General features: G+C 44.1%; 1 protein-coding gene across 2 annotated transcripts in view; it reads left to right on the forward strand.

Annotated features, from left to right (window-relative positions):
- The window catches only part of LOC126248323 (26S proteasome non-ATPase regulatory subunit 2), a 128864-nt gene that overhangs the window by 74148 nt on the left and 37682 nt on the right, over positions 1 to 17034 (forward strand). For both annotated transcript variants that reach the window (XM_049949213.1, XM_049949214.1), the window contains exon 11: positions 14814 to 14986. In XM_049949213.1, the coding sequence (XP_049805170.1) occupies positions 14814 to 14986 (173 nt within the window). The remainder of the gene's footprint in view (positions 1 to 14813; positions 14987 to 17034) is intronic.

Here is a 17034-nt window from a genome sequence, read left to right on the forward strand (position 1 = left end):
CTATTTATCGTCCATGTTTCACATCCATACATGGCTACACTCCATACAAATACTTTCAGCAGAGACTTCCTGATACTTAAATCTATACTCAATATTAACAAATTTCTCTTCTTCAGAAATACTTTTCTTGCCATTGCCAGTCTTCATTTTATATCCTCTCTACTTCTTTTTTTTTTTTTTTTCAATATGTGATTGGGAGGTCCTTCTGTTTCGGTATCTGTCTCATTATGTTATTTTTCTGCCCAAATAGCAAAACTCATCTTCCAATTTAAGTGTCGCACTTCCTAGTCTAATTCCCTTAGCATCACCTGATTTAATTCGACTACATTCCATTATCCCTGTTTTACTTTTCTTGATGTTCGTGTATCCTCCATTCAAGACTATTGTCCATTCCATTCAACTGCTCTTCTAAGTCATTTACTGTCTCTGACAGAATTATAGTGTCATTGACAAACCTCAAAGTTTTTATTTCTTCTCCTTGGACTTTAATTCCTACTCCAAATTTTTCTTTTGCTTCCTGTACTGCTTGCTCAATATACAGTTTGAATAACATTGGGGATAGGCTACATCTCTGTCTCACTCCCTTCTCAACCACTGCTTCCCTTTCATGCCCCTCGACTCTTATAACTGCCATCTGGTTTCTGTACAAGCTGTAAATAGCCATTCTCTCCCTTTATTTTACCACTGCCACCTTTAGAATTTGAAAAAAGAGTATTCAATTCAACATTGTCAAAGGCTTTGTCTAAGTCTACAAATGCTATATACATAGATTTGTCTTTCCTTAACCTATCTTCTGTGAGAAGTCGTAGGGTTAGTATTGATTTGTGTGTTCCTACATTTCTCCTGAATCCAAACTGATCTTCCCCAAGGTCGGCTTCTACCAGTTTCTCCATTCTTTTGTAAAGTATTCATTTGTTTTGCAACTGTGACTTATTAAACTGATAGTTTGGTAATTTTCATACCTGTCAGCATGTGCTTTATTTGGAATTGGAATTATTATATTCTTCTTGAAGTTGGAGGGTATTTTGCCTGTCTCATACATCTTGCTTGTTAGATGGAAGAGTTTTGTCATGGCTGTCTCTCCCAAGGCTGTCAGTAATTCTAATGCAATGTTGTATATTCCTGGGGCGTTGTTTCGATTTAGGTCTTTCAGTGCTCTGTCAAATTCTTCATGCAGTATCATATCTCCCATCTCATCTTCGTCTGTGTCCTCTTCTATTCCCATAATATTGCCCTCACGTACATCTCCCTTGTAAGGACCCTTTATATATTCCTTCCACCTTTCTGCTTTCTCTTCTTTGCTTAGGACTACTTTTCCATCTGAGCTCCTGATATTCATACATGTGGTTCTGTCTTCTCCAAAGGTCTCTCTAATTTTCCTGTAGGTGGCATCTATCTTTCTCATAGTGATAAATGCTTCTAAATTCTTACTTTTCCTCTAGCCATTCCTGCTTAGCCATTTTGCACTTCCTGGCAGTCTCATTTTTTAGACATTTGTGTTCCCTTTTGCCTGGTTCATTTGCTGCATTTTTATATTTAGTCCTTTCATCAATTAAATTCAGTATCTCTTGTGTTACCCAAGCATTTCTGCTAGCCCTCGTCTTTTTCCCTACTTGGTCCTGTGCTGCCTTCACTATTTAATCTCTCTAAGCTACCCTTTCTTCTTCTACTGTATTCCTTCTGCTGTACATGTACATCTACATCCATACTCCGCAAGCCACCTGATGGTGTGTGGCAGAGGGTACCCTGAGTACCTCTATCGGTTCTCCCTTCTATTCCAGTCTCGTATTGTTCGTGGAAAGAAGGATTGTCTGTATGCTTCTGTGTGGGCTCTAATCTCTCTGATTTTATCCTCATGGTCTCTTCGCGAGATATACGTAGGAGGGAGCAATATACTGCTGGACTCTTTGGTGAAGGTATGTTCTTGAAACTTGAACAAAAGCCCATACCGAGCTACTGAGCGTCTCTCCTGCAGAGTCTTCCACTGGAGTTTATCTATCATCTCCATAACGCTTTCGCGATTACTAAATGATCCTGTAACGAAGCGCGCTGCTCTCTGTTGGATCTTCTCTATCTCTTCTATCAGCCCTATCTGGTACGGATCCCACACCGCTGAGCAGTATTCAAGCAGTGGGCGAACAAGCATACTGTAACGTACTTCCTTTGAAATTGTCAATTGTCCTCTAATGCTCCCTTTGAAATTCTCTACATCCTCTGCTTATTTCAGTTTAACCAGGTCTCATCTCCTTAGTTCTTTTTGTAGTTTCTTTAGTTTTAATCTGCAGTTCATAACCAATAAATTATCCATATATGCCCCTGGAAATGTCTTACAATTTAAAATCTGGTTCCAAAATTTCTGTCTTACCATCCAGGTGTCCTCCAGATATACAACCTTCTTTCATGATTCTTAAACGAAGTGATTAAATTGTGCTCTGTGTAAAATTCTACAAGGTGGCTTCCTCTTTCATTCCTTTCCCACAGTTCATATTCTCCTACTATTTTCTCTTCTGTTCCTTTTCCTACTATTGAATTGTAGTCCCCCATGACTATTAAATTTTTGTCTCCCTTAACTATCTGAATAACGTCTTTTATCTCGTCATGTATTTCTTCAATCTCTTCATCTGTATTATTGTTATGAGTCTGAGCTTTGTGCCTGTTAACTAAGCTGTTCGTAGTAGTTTACCTGTGATCCTATTTTTTTTATTCATTATTAAACCCACTTCTGCATTACCTCTATTTGACTTTGTATTTATAAACCTGTATTCAACTGACCAGTGGTCCTGTTCCTCCTGCCACTAAACTTCACTAACTCCCACTATATCTAACCTTAACCTATCCATTTCCCTTTTTAAATTTTTTAACATGCTTGCCCAATTAAGGGATCTGACATCCCACATTCCGATCCGTGGAATGCCAGTTTTATTTCTCCTGATAACAGTGTCATCCTGAGTAACCCCCACCTGCAGATGTGAATGGAGGTCTATTTTACCTCTGGAATATTTTACCGAAGAGGATCCTATCATCATTTAACCATACAGTAGAGCTGCATGCCCCTGAGAAAAATTACAGCTATAGTTTCCCCTTGTTTTCAGCTGTTCGCAGTACCAGCACAGGAAGGCTGTTTCGGTTGATGTTACATGGCCATATCAGTCAATCATCCAGACTGTCACCCCTGCAACTACTGAAAAGGCTGCTGCTACTCTTCAGTAACTACATATCTGTGTGGCCTCTCAACAGATACCCCTCCATTGTTGTTGCACCTACAGTATGGCTATCTGTATCGCTGAGACACACAAGTTTTTCCACCGGTGACAGGATCCATGGTTCAACACGAAGGGTTTAACCTATCACTTTTAAAACTAAGGGAGACCACTCTTGATTTTAAAGAATCACTGAGATTTTTGGGCCTTATATTTGACAAGAAGGTCACATGAATGCGTCACATTAAGTTTAGAACCTCTTAAGCTGTGCCAAATATTTAAAATGTCTGAATGGGAAGAACTGAGGTGCAGATGGGTTATGCCCCTTGCAGTTGTGCAGGAGTTTTGTTTGGTCCTGATTGGATAATATATTTCCATTGTATGGGTTAGCACCACCTGCACACTGTAAAATTCTTGACTAAATGCATCTATGAAGGTTCCAGCCCCCCCAGGGGGCTCACAGTTCTTTCGTGCATGAGATGCACAGGGGGCTCCGAGCTATTGCAGCCAATTTTTCCGTCCCTGGCTGCATTTCCATCACTGTGCCCTCCCTCCCTATTTTTGCTCCTTCCCCATTGCCACCTCCTTCCCCTCTCTCAGTGTTCTGATTTATGTTGACCTGGCTATCCATCTGGTTTCCTGTATTGGTTGCAGTGTTGCTCCTTTTGCCTGTTCTTTCATCCTTTTTGGCTTTTAGATCCCCACTTGAGGTTTGAACTCCACTTCAAAATTTCCTGTTTTTGGTGTGAGCCATATGGGGAAGAACTCCCTCCCGAGCATCTACGGTGTGGATTCCTGTAGCCAGTCCATGTGGTGGGGCTGTTATGTACGCGTATGGCTGAGCCCCCTGACAACACAGGGACCACACTTCTGATACCTGAGCTGTCCCCTCCCGACGTATGCCAAGGAGTGGTTACTTATCTTCTTGGAGCATCGGAACTCCCAATAACAGCCACCGTGCCAGACGCCGCTTTCTGTGGCTGGGTGGTGCCAATGGGGAGAGCCCCTGGTCGGAGTGGGTGGTATCAGGGTGGATGCTTGGCACAGGAAGCATATCAAGCTTCAAAAATATGGCCATTCTCAAACGGCTGTCTCTTCAAATGGTGAAGGATCTTTCAATACTGCTTAGTATGACCCAGCAACAATTCCTTCGCTGGTTACTCTGTTGGAGAAGGGCCAGGCTCGCCGTCTTTTGATGCAACCCTTTCCCCGTTACCTCGTCTGTACTAGGATGAATGGGGACACATTCACTGCCACAAACCCATTATTTTTGTGGAAAATATCGAGGACAAGTTTGGTGAAGTGGAGTCTCTTAGTAAGATGCTGTTGAGCTCCCTGTTGATCAAAGCTTCTTCTGACACCCAATCCGCAGCTCTTCATACCTGTGATCGTTCCATGAAGGAAGCCCCTGTGTTCTGCCACCTGTGTGTGTCAATTGTGCTGACCGCCACTGCCCTTGCTCGCCAGATTGCCCGGCTTACAAGAGAGAAAGAAGATCCAACAATACAAGTCCCTCGATCACCTGTCTTACGCTGAGGTTTGCCAAAAGTATGAGAGACTCCATCCAGTGTCACTGTCCTCAACTTTTGCCTCTGTTACTTCATTTCCTCCTCCTCCCTCATCCTTACCCCAGCCCCATCCCTCTCCCCTCCCCCTCCGCTGCAGTACCCACGACCTCCTGCCGGGAAGCCATTCCCCCTCCCCGGCCGAAGAGGTGCCCCCCTCCCTTTTCTTCGGCATGTGCTGGTGGTTGGGCTCCCTCCTGGGACCCCTCTTCCCAGCATCTCTCAGGTCAGAAGACTCTTACCACCACTCGACCACAAGGTGCACCATCTGTGCGCCCCAAGGTCGCTCGCTCTCTTTCGGTTCCAGATCTTGCAGAAGCCTGTACTCCCCCTGCACCTTGCCCTCCTGCACCTCAGAGAGTTAAAGAGAGAGAGAGAGAGAGAGAGAGAGAGAGAGAGAGAGAGAGAGAGGAAGAAGAAGAAGAAACATAAATCCCAAAAATACCAGGAGAAGACGCCCCCGGTGCCCCCAGAGGTGCCATCTCCCCCCTCGCAAACTGAGTCCGACACCTTATTTATGGATGTCATCCCATGCTTGTCGATTACAATTACTGACCAAGTGACCTGAGCTCCCCAGCTTCTTCATGTCTACCTTGGACTCTCGCCACATGATCATCCTGTGGAATTGTAACAGATGCTATCATCACTTACCAGAATTGCAATGCCTTGTCTCCTTCTATTCTGCGTTCTGTCTTTTTCTCCAAGAAACGCATTTCTGTATTGACCACTCTCCAACATTTCGTGGTTATCGGGTGTTCTGTCGGAACCATGCCGACCCCGGGATAGCATCTGGTGGGGTCTGCACTTTGGTTCGCTCCGATGTCATTAGTGACAGGATGCCCCTATGTACCAACTTGGAAGCAATATTGGTTTGAGTGCAAACGACTCCTGCAATCACCATTTGCAATGTCTACCTCCCTCCAGGTAGGCCACTTCCTTATGTTGCACTGTCTATCTTAATCCAGCAACTCCCATCCCCGTTTCACCTCCTTGGGAACTTCAGTACCCAACATCCACTGTGGGGGAGTGTCACTTCAACAGGTAGGGGTATCCTAATTGACCAACTTATCACGGATGTCAATTTGTGTCTCCTCAATGATGGTTCCCCTACCCACTTCAGTGCCACTCATGGCACCTTCTCTGCTATCGATCTCACAATCTCCTTTGCTGCCCGTGTGGCTTCCCTACATTGGTTATCCCATGATAACCTTTGTGACAGTGTCCACTTCCCGGTGATTCTATTGTTCCCCTGCAGCCACCAGGCAGACAGGTCCCCATGTTGAGCGTTCTGCAGAGCCAATTGGCCTTTATATATGTCTGCTGTACACTTTGACACTTCCCTCTTGAATTCCATTGATGTCGTTGTGCAAGGCATCTCTGCCACTATTCTTCATGCTGCTGGCACTGCTGTCCCTCTAGCCACGGGTCCCCCTTGTCATCGACCGGTACCGTGGTGTACCAAGGACATCGCAGTCGCTGTCCAGGACCGCTGATGGGCGCTGCAGCGATTTAAGTGACACCCATCACAGACCAACATCTTCACTTTCAAGCGTCTCGGTGCTAAGGCTTGTTACCTTATTAAGCAGAGTAAAAAGAAATGCTGGGAGCACTATGTTTCCTCCCTGGGGATGTATATCTCTTCATCGCAGGTTTAGTCCAAGCTCCGTAGCCTTCTCGGCCGCCAGCGACAGACAAATGTCCAGGATCTGAACCTCCAAGGTGCTCTGTGCACTGATCCATTGGTCTTCGCAGAACACCTTGCAACACACTTGCGATTTCATCATTGTTCTCCTGCTACCCTACTATCTTTCTCCAGCAGAAACGCAGAGTTGAGCAGACCCACCTCTGTTTCATCCCACACCACGTTGAGCTCTGTAATGCACCCTTCACTGAATGGGATTTTGTGCAGGCTCTTAGCTCTTCACGAGACACAGTCCCAGCTCTTCACGAGACACAGCCGCAGGCCTGGATTCCATCCACAACCAGATGATCCAACACTTGGATGTTCCCCAGAGGCAACAGGGTCTTCAACCACCTTTGGTTCACGAGTGCTTTTCCATCATAGTGGCGAGACAGTATAGTTTCCCTGTCCTGAAGCCCAGGAAAAACCCAACATCTCTAGACAGGTACCGCTGAATTACCCTGGCAAATGTACTTTGTAAACTGCCCGAAAGGATGGTCAGCTTCAGATTATGTTGGGTACTCAAATCTCGAGGCCTTTTGTCCCCGTATCAATGCGGCTTCCGTCCAGGGCGATTTCCAACTGACCATTTACTCCAGTTAGAATCAGCCATCCGACAGGCTTTTACTCACTGCCAGCATCTTGTCGCACTCTTCTTTGACCTAGATAAGGCATATTACATGGCTTGGCACCATCACATTTTAGTTACTCTCTATGACTGGGGCTGCCGTGGTCCCCTTCTGATTTTTATCCGTGAGTTTTTATCTCGCCGGCTCTTCCGGGTTCAAGTTGGCTCTTCACTCAGTGCCCCTCAGATTAAGGAGAATGGTACCCCACAGGGTTCTGGCCTAAGTGTCACACTCTCCCTCATTGCCATCAATGGGCTTGTGACCTCTGTTGGGTCTCTGGTTACCCCGGCATTGTACGGCGACAATTTTTGCATCTGGTGCAGCTCCCTCTCGGTAGCATCTGCTGAGCACCAGCTCCGAGGTGCCATGCGACAGGTCTCTGCGAGTGCCGCTGCCCATGGCTTCCAGTTTTCTCCCTCCTAAATGCGGAGTATGTATTTTTGTCGTCGACCCACAGTACACCCTGATCCAAAACTTTATTTAGGCAACCAGCTCCTCGATGTTGTAGCACAGTCCTGTTTCTTGGGCCTTATTTTTGATAACTAGCTGACATGGCTGCCCCACATTTGCCACCTTAAGACTACATGTATGCGGAAGCTTATTGCTCTCCACCTCCTGGCCCCCACATTTTGGGGGTGCAGACTCTTCTCCATCTTTACCGTGCTCTGGTCTTGTCCAGATTAGGTTATGGTAGTCAGGTTTATGGATCAGCAGCTCCTTCCACTTTGAAACTCCTTGACCCTGTACATCATTGTGGGATGCGTCTGGCTATTGGTGCCTTTCGCACTAGCCCTGTTGATAGACTCCTCATAGAAGGGGAGATTCCCCCTCTACACATACGATGGGGCCACTTCCTTGTTTCTTACGCAATCACCATTCGCCAATTCTGTGACCATCTTGTGTATCCTGTGCTCTTTGCCAACGAGGGATGTGTACCTCCTAACCCCCCCCCCCCTTTTGATGGTGCCTAGATCATGGATTAGGACCGATCTATTTCGGGGTCCTAAGATCTCTGTCATTTCAGTGGTTTTCTGGTGTCTTGTATGTGCCATCCTTGCAGAGTTCTAGGGTGCCACCATCTTTTACACTGATGGTTCTAAGATATTCGATAAGGTGGGATACACTTGCACGTCTCCTACTGGCTTCAAACACCATTTATTACTGGGATCATGTAGTGTGTTCACAGCAGAGCTTCTACCCATTCACAGAGCCCCCCTTTTTGTTTCTCAGGCCTCCCTCCACAGTGTTGTAGTTTGTTCAGACTCCATGAGCAGCCAGCAGACTATCGACTGATGCTACTCTCGTCACCCTTTGGTCTCTGGTATCCATGACATTCTCCCTGCCCTTCCAAACATGCTCCCTGTTCAGTCATCTTTCTCTGGGTTCCAATTCATGTGGGCATCCCAGGGAATGAACTGGCTGACTGTTGGGCTAGAGAAGCAGATACATACCCCCTATTTCCTTTCATGATTCCAGCTGCGGATCTGCGTCAAATCTCTCTTTGCCCAAAAGTGGAATGCCATCTGGAGCACTACTGCTCATAATAATAAACTCCGCACAATCAAGGACACTACTGCAGTTAGGCGCTCTTCCTTCCACTCCTCTCGGAAGGAGTCCACGGTTTTATGCCGTTTACGCATTGGCTATACCCGGGTCACCCAGTATTTCGTCCTACGTAACTACCCACCCCAACAATGTGGTTGTGGAGCCAGACTGGCGATATCTCACATATTGGTGGAATGACCCCTTCTTTCAGCCCTTTGTGTTAAGTATAGTCTTCCCGATTCCTTAAATTTAATATTAGCAGACAATCCACAGATGGTTGAACTGGCCCTCAGTTTTCTCTGTGAAAGTGGTTTTCATTTCTAGATATAAGATTGTACTGTAGTCTTGGAGCAGGGGCCGGTTGGTTGTGGTTGGGACTTTTTTGTAGTCTTCGCGGTCTGTGACCCAATGACAACCCTCCTTTTTTGCAGTGTTTTGATTTGGTCTCACCGCTTATGCCTTAACTGTGTGTGTTTAATGTTCATTATTTTATAATTTGACTCCCCTGACTGGATCCGTCCAGTTTTAGCAGTCCCCCTTTCTTCTGTGATTCACTTTGGAATCGCAGGACTGATGACCTTGCCGTTTGGTCGCATAAACCCTCTCAAACAGTCAATCAATCAATCAAGGTTATGTGTTAGCTACTGGAGCTTGTAGGACCAATCCTACATCCATCTCATCTTGTGTATAGAAGTTGGGGAGCTGCCGTTGCTCATTGTGGGGCAGGAGCTCGTGATGCAAAATACACTCCTGGAAATTGAAATAAGAACACCGTGAATTCATTGTCCCAGGAAGGGGAAACTTTATTGACACATTCCTGGGGTCAGATACATCACATGATCACACTGACAGAATCACAGGCACATAGACACAGGCAACAGAGCATGCACAATGTCGGCACTAGTACAGTGTATATCCACCTTTCGCAGCAATGCAGGCTGCTATTCTCCCATGGAGACGATCGTAGAGATGCTGGATGTAGTCCTGTGGAACGGCTTGCCATGCCATTTCCACCTGGCGCCTCAGTTGGACCAGCGTTCGTGCTGGACGTGCAGACCGCGTGAGACGACGCTTCATCCAGTCCCAAACATGCTCAATGGGGGACAGATCCGGAGATCTTGCTAGCCAGGGTAGTTGACTTACACCTTCTAGAGCACGTTGGGTGGCACGGGATACATGCGGACGTGCATTGTCCTGTTGGAACAGCAAGTTCCCTTGCCGGTCTAGGAATGGTAGAACGATGGGTTCGATGACGGTTTGGATGTACCGTGCACTATTCAGTGTCCCCTCGACGATCACCAGTGGTGTACGGCCAGTGTAGGAGATCGCTCCCCACACCATGATGCCGGGTGTTGGCCCTGTGTGCCTCGGTCGTATGCAGTCCTGATTGTGGCGCTCACCTGCACGGCGCCAAACACGCATACGACCATCATTGGCACCAAGGCAGAAGCGACTCTCATCGCTGAAGACGACACGTCCATTCGTCCCTCCATTCACGCCTGTCGCGACACCACTGGAGGCGGGCTGCACGATGTTGGGGCGTGAGCGGAAGACGGCCTAACGGTGTGCGGGACCGTAGCCCAGCTTCATGGAGACGGTTGCGAATGGTCCTCGCCGATACCCCAGGAGCAACAGTGTCCTTAATTTGCTGGGAAGTGGCGGTGCGGTCCCCTACGGCACTGCGTAGGATCCTACGATCTTGGCGTGCATCCGTGCGTCGCTGCGGTCCGGTCCCAGGTCGACGGGCACGTGCACCTTCCGCCGACCACTGGCGACAACATCGATGTACTGTGGAGACCTCACGCCCCACGTGTTGAGCAATTCGGCGGTACGTCCACCCGGCCTCCCGCATGCCCACTATACGCCCTCGCTCAAAGTCCGTCAACTGCACATACGGTTCACGTCCACGCTGTCGCGGCATGCTACCAGTGTTAAAGACTGCGATGGAGCTCCGTATGCCACGGCAAACTGGCTGACACTGACGGCGGCGGTGCACAAATGCTGCGCAGCTAGCGCCATTCGACGGCCAACACCGCGGTTCCTGGTGTGTCCGCTGTGCCGTGCGTGTGATCATTGCTTGTACAGCCCTCTCACAGTGTCCGGAGCAAGTATGGTGGGTCTGACACACCGGTGTCAATGTGTTCTTTTTTCCATTTCCAGGAGTGTATCAGTAAGGTCAGATCATATGCTCAATAATCAGCTTTTATTACTATTGAGTGTGACCGTGTGGAGAGTATGTACAACAGCTGCCCATGAGCCATGCACCTGTTTAAAGTCAGAGCCAAGCCTTACCTGTCAAAACTTACGCTGCCAGCCATTGACTGTCCTAATACAGGGTTTGAGTAAATTTCCACTTTGGGTCTTGATAAGGCCCAGGATGGTTTTAGTTTTGACAGAGTCCTGTAGTCCAGACCACATTTATTATCAGCTACGCGTTTAGTGTTGCCAGTTGTGTGAACTGATGGCATGTATATGTCATGTATACAACTTTGGAGCATCCTGTGGCGGCATCTCCAATGGTCAGAGGCTCCTTTCGCTGCCATGTTTGCACAACGTACATCATCACATTCAGTTTGTACAGAGTGAAGTAAGTGAGGATGGTATCTAGAAGCTAATAAGTGCAATGAACACACAAAAGACAGTCATAGATAATGCTTTCATATTACAAAAACAACAGATAATAGTCTGTCAGATCATTACGTGCAGTTCTTATGTTCATATGAGGCACCTCTTGAGAGAAAAGTGTGAACTACATGTGAATTGTATTGACTAGGATAAAAATCTACTAAATATGAGTTCAGAAGGGTAGTTAGTGCATGAAAAATTGAGTATTTTTGGAAATTATTCAAAGAAATGAACTGAAGAATGTTTGCAGTGCACATGACATGGTTGAAAAATGCATCACATTAGGTGATAACTTTCTACCATTATTTGACGACTGTTTTCTCAATCATCTACATCCATACTCTGAAAGGCACTTGTAATACATAGCATAGGGTACCTCTAGTATGACTTGTCATTTTCCCCCATGTTTATCTTTGTAGAATATCCATAACTGTTATACATGTTATTGCCGGCCGGAGTGGCCGTGCAGTTCTAGGCGCTGCAGTCTGGAGCCGAGCGACCGCTACGGTCGCAGGTTCGATCCTGCCTCGGGCATGGATGTGTGTGATGTCCTTGGGTTAGTTAGGTTTAATTAGTTCTAAGTTCTAGGCGACTGATGACCTCAGAAGTTAAGTTACATAGTGCTCAGAGCCATTTGAACCATTTTGTACATGTTATTCATGATTGATAACATCCATTGCAGTTGTATAATTTTTATTATCCAGCAAAAGGAGAGCAAAACCAGGTTTCAGGACGACAGTCCCAGCTTCAGGTGCATAGAATGTCCATACGAATTCAACTAACAGGGGTTAATATAGTGATTCTCTGTTTCATGGTTTGTAAGTTAAAAAAAAAAAAAAAACCCTCATATATTCCTAGACTGCACAGAAAACCTTGCAAAGAACGGGACCAGTACTGTATAAATGCCAGCCTGGTACCATACCGACCGCACGTAATCAGTGTTATAAAAAGTCATAACGAGTTTAGCTACTAATAAAGTGCAATTTAAGAGGGACCTAAAGAAGTATTGGTTGTCAACTCCTCCTACTCCATTGATGATTTCTGAGAAGAACCAGTTGATGTACTTATTATTAGCTAGAAGTAATACATGGCTTTTTCACAGCTTCAACACAGTATTGCAATATCTGTAAGTCTGTATTGCAAATTGACTTCGTCCACATCATTGAAGACCGTCTCACTTAGAGTCCGTGGGTGAAAAAATAGCATATATGTTCTTTTGCAAATGTGTACTACGTATTTTTGCTTTTCTGGCATGCTTCACATTGTCAGTGAGCTCTTCACTATGGCTTTATGGAACAAGCTGTGTATATAATCTAACATGATTATGTATTATGCTTTGACTTTTTTGTTTTATGGTGGTTTTCAGTAGCTTTCTGATTTACTGTATGTGTTGATGGCATCTGAACACTCATTTTTTAATTACACTTTTTTCTGCAGTATTTGTTTTTCATCCATTCATCTTCAGTTCATGTGCCTCATCAAACATTAGCATGCGTCCATATCACTGAAACATAATTCCTTCTGTGTCTTGTATATAGATCCTCTTGTTGTTACTTATATTGTGGTACTCTCCTTCCATTTGTTTGACAGTTATTATGTATGTTCCTTGTTCGAGGAATGAAGTATATTTTTTTCTCACATTTTTTGGTCATTTGACTCGTATAGCTATTACTACAAATGGCTCTACATGTAAGTTTCAAGGGGGAATGTTACGTATACTGCTAGTCTGGAAGTCACATAAAGGTAATAAGTTATCACAGTAATTAGTGTGTTGAATGTGTTGATGAGGAAACAAGTTTTAATTCTGTAGACGTAACTTTCATTTAGAGTTTTGGTGTTTCTTTGTACTACTTCACAACTAATGTCCTGATGATTCCTTGAATGATCTGATGACTGCTTACTACTCACCTTTCTGGAATTGAACTGAAGTTCCTGATGAACTTACTGTCAATGTGATCTTAAATCTGCCCTTTTAAAAGGTAATAGGCCTTGCATGCAATAAACAATTTAGGGAAACTGCAAAAGCCGAAGTCTGGATGACCATATGGGCATTTGAACCTTGGTCCTCATGATTGTGACTCCAGTGTCTTGCTCTTGCTGCACCTCACTCGGTTTCTTTTAAAGCTCATGCAAAATTTTAACATTGTTTTCTTTTCATGTTTGCTACATGAGAAGCCTCCCATAACAAGTTTACAGAATTTGTATGCATTTGAAATGTTGTCACGACAATGTTTCACAAAGTGGGTTTTGGAATTCACATACATTAAAAACTCCATTGTTACGTTTCCGATATAAACATTTTCCTGTTGTTTGACTTTTTTATCGGTCTCTTCAAATTCTCTATGTTGATGTGGCATCTTTTGTGAGAAAAGTATGAGCTACATTGAATTGTTGTAATATTATTTCATAAAAAATATTGCATTAACTTTGATTTGGAGGGAGACTTAATCAAGTGGTATTCTTTCAGAATATGCCCCAATTTTGGAGGTGTTGGTTAAGATGGGATCTGACTGGCCATTTAAAATTTAACTATACATTCTGCTCTGTATCATGCCCTACAGACCTATATTTCATTATACCATTGCATATTTACATATGTATAACTTTTATAATCTGAAGTTAGATATATTTCTTGTCTACTGTTTGATGTTGTTTGTATGTATGTAATGTAATCACTTTCCGACTCCTGCAAAATTTTTGAACTCTGATTCTGCATTTTATCGTCAAAAAGTTTGAACTACCAATGTGGCTATGAAATGCTTTGTGCTTAAAAAGTAGTTTCCTACTATTTACTCTTTCCCGTAACTAACAACATTTTTTAAAGTACCATGAAGAGTGTGAAAGAGCAGTTTCACTGCATTAACTGCTTACCATTGTAACATCTGAAGTTAGTGTCATCTTATGTACGTCATTCATTGTAATGTGTTGATGGAGATACTCTATATATCCTTTATTCTGTCTCCCTTCTCTGTATTCTTTGTGTTACAGTGCAAGGATCTTTCATATAGGAAGTCAGTATTTTACTAACCATCTTGTATTTTTCATGTTAATGCAAAATTGTTTATTGCTGATTTTGTTAATGACATTTTGGCTCATGATGTGATGATTAAATAGCTCTTCAAGCTCATGCAAGACACTGAATTTGATTATTTACAAGCTAATATTGTCAACTGCCATAGCTCTGAATGCTTCGAAATGATCAAATTTGTTTGTTAAAACTTGAATTAGCCAAGAAATGGGATGTTGAACATAAAAGCAATACAACAATGTTAAAATGTGTACTCTTGTCTTAAATCTATGGGAGTGGGAGTATGAGACAGATTGAAAGGTGAGATGAATTTCATGCTTTCCAATTAAATGAATGGGCAGTTTTTTGTAGCAATTTCATAGACTAGAATAATAATACCACATTTGTTATGTAATTGCAATAGAACTGATATTTAGCGTAGTAAATAAGAATAGTAAACGTTCCACATGGTAAGCTAATTGTGACTGATAATGATTTTTTTATTTTATATATTCTTTTATATGCTTGGTTTCTCATAGCCATTGTTACTTGCCTGTACAGGACGCCAGGACTCAATCGAGGCAATAGTTGCAGCACTAGAAATTATTCCAGAGCCTTTTAAATCAATGGCGGATACAATGATTGAAGTATGTGCATATGCTGGTACTGGAAATGTACTGAAAATTCAGAAGTTATTGCACATTTGCAGCGAGCATTATGAAACTCCAGAGAAGGTAATGTAAGAGAGAAGCACACATTTACATTATGGTACTGGAAGAGAGAACTTAGTGCAGTATGCTTTGAAATGTTTTAACTGTGTTGGTAATATAAAAGTTTATTAAGCAGCCCAAGCATGGAAATTTAGTATTGGTCTGTGTGGAAAGGTTATACCTCTTTTGTTTTGTTTTTCTTTAATTTTTTTGTTATTGATATTGGAAAAATATTGTAATGGAAAGTCTTAATACAAATTATGGAAGCAGTAGATTATAAGAGTCAATGTCTTGGTCACATTTTACTTCACTAAAATTGATAACCAGTTGTGGCTTAGCGAGAATCATCATACCTAAGAATTACGGCAGCAACATGTATAAACATAATCAGCATACATACTGACAATGCATCTATGTGTCACTGCTCTAACTGTTAGATTCAGTCATGGCTCCAGAGCCTAAAGTAGTTACCAATTTTAGTAAAGTAGCATATGATCAAGACATTGACTTTCATAATCTAATCTGATACAGAGATCACTGGTCTCCTCAGCAGGTCCAAACAGCCGCATTTTACGAATGGAAGGATTATAGTTGAGGCATTGATCAGACAACGTGCAAGTTAACAAGATTGTACAAAAGCATAGCAGTGATTTCAGTGTCCTTCGTCAGAGCTAGCTGACCAACACACACGCACGCACGCACGCACGCACGCACGCACACACACACACACACACACACACACACACACACACACATATGCGCGCGCCAAGGAAGTGGCAGCTAGGGAAACAGGACTGGAATGTGGCAAACCTACCATGGCGCAGGCAGTGCAATTTGTGGCACAGTGTAGTGGAAGAGGCATAGAACTGAGGAAGCAAGAGACCATGGAGAGAATAGTTTGGGTGTAAATATATACTGTCCAATTACATTAATATGACAACCTGTCAGAAACCTGAATAAACACATTTTGCTGTGCAAACCATTGCGTGTCATGCAGGAGGAGAGTTATTGAGGTTCTGAAAGGTGCTGACAGAGATGTGGGGCCATGCCAACTCCAGTGCTGTGGCGTACTGCCCTAGGTTTCAAGGTTTAGGATCCACGACACAAACAGCCTGATCGAGGAGGTCATACAGATTCTCTGTTGGGTTCAAATCCAGGGAGTTTGGTGGCCAGAGGAGTATGGGAAACCCATCCTGGTGCTCTTAGAACCTCGCAAACTGTGAGACATTGTGTATTGTCCTGCTGGTAGATGCCATCATGCTGAGGAAAAACAAACTGCATGTAAGGGCGGACATGGTCCCCAGGGGTAGATGCAAACTTGTGTTGATCCATTATGTCTTTCAGAATGATGAGATCACCAAGGGAATACCACGAAATCATTCCTCAGACCATAGAGCTCCCTCCTCCCACCTGAACCCTTTTCTCTCAGACGTTTGACAATGTACATGCCAACAGCTATCTGTTCGATGAAGCATAAAATGTGATTCATCTGAAAAGGCCACCTGTCATTGCTCCGTAGATGTCCAGTTGCGGTACTGGGATGCAAATTTCAGACTTTGTTGTTGTTGAACAGCAGTCAGCATGGGTGCAGGACCAGATGCCTGCTGCGGAAGCACGTATGCAGCAGTGTTCGCAGATGGTCGTTGAGGAGACATTGTTAGTAGTCCCTTGGTTCATCTGGGTGGTCAGTTGCTCAACAGTTGCATGTCTGTCTGCCCGTACTGTGGTGCACCACAGTTATTTCAGTGCCAGTTTTGGATAGTGCCATTTTGCTTGCATTGTATACTTAACCACAGTGGCATGTGAACAGTTTACAAACTTATTCATTTTGGAAATGCTTCCACTCGTGGCCTGAAAGCCAGTGATCATGCCCTTTTGGATGTCAGATAAATTTCTGAGTTTCCACATTATGACAAGTACTGCACTGTTTTCCTCATCACCCTCCTCCCATCCATGCTTTATATACCCTCCACTTCTAGAGCTGCCATCTGTGAGTGGTTATTGCATGTTGACATCCGCCTGGGTGGTGGTCACATTACTGTGACTAGACTGTGTAGTAAGGAAAGTTCTGG

Source organism: Schistocerca nitens, chromosome 3 (genome assembly GCF_023898315.1).
Source record: "Schistocerca nitens isolate TAMUIC-IGC-003100 chromosome 3, iqSchNite1.1, whole genome shotgun sequence".
Lineage (NCBI taxonomy): Eukaryota > Metazoa > Arthropoda > Insecta > Orthoptera > Acrididae > Schistocerca > Schistocerca nitens.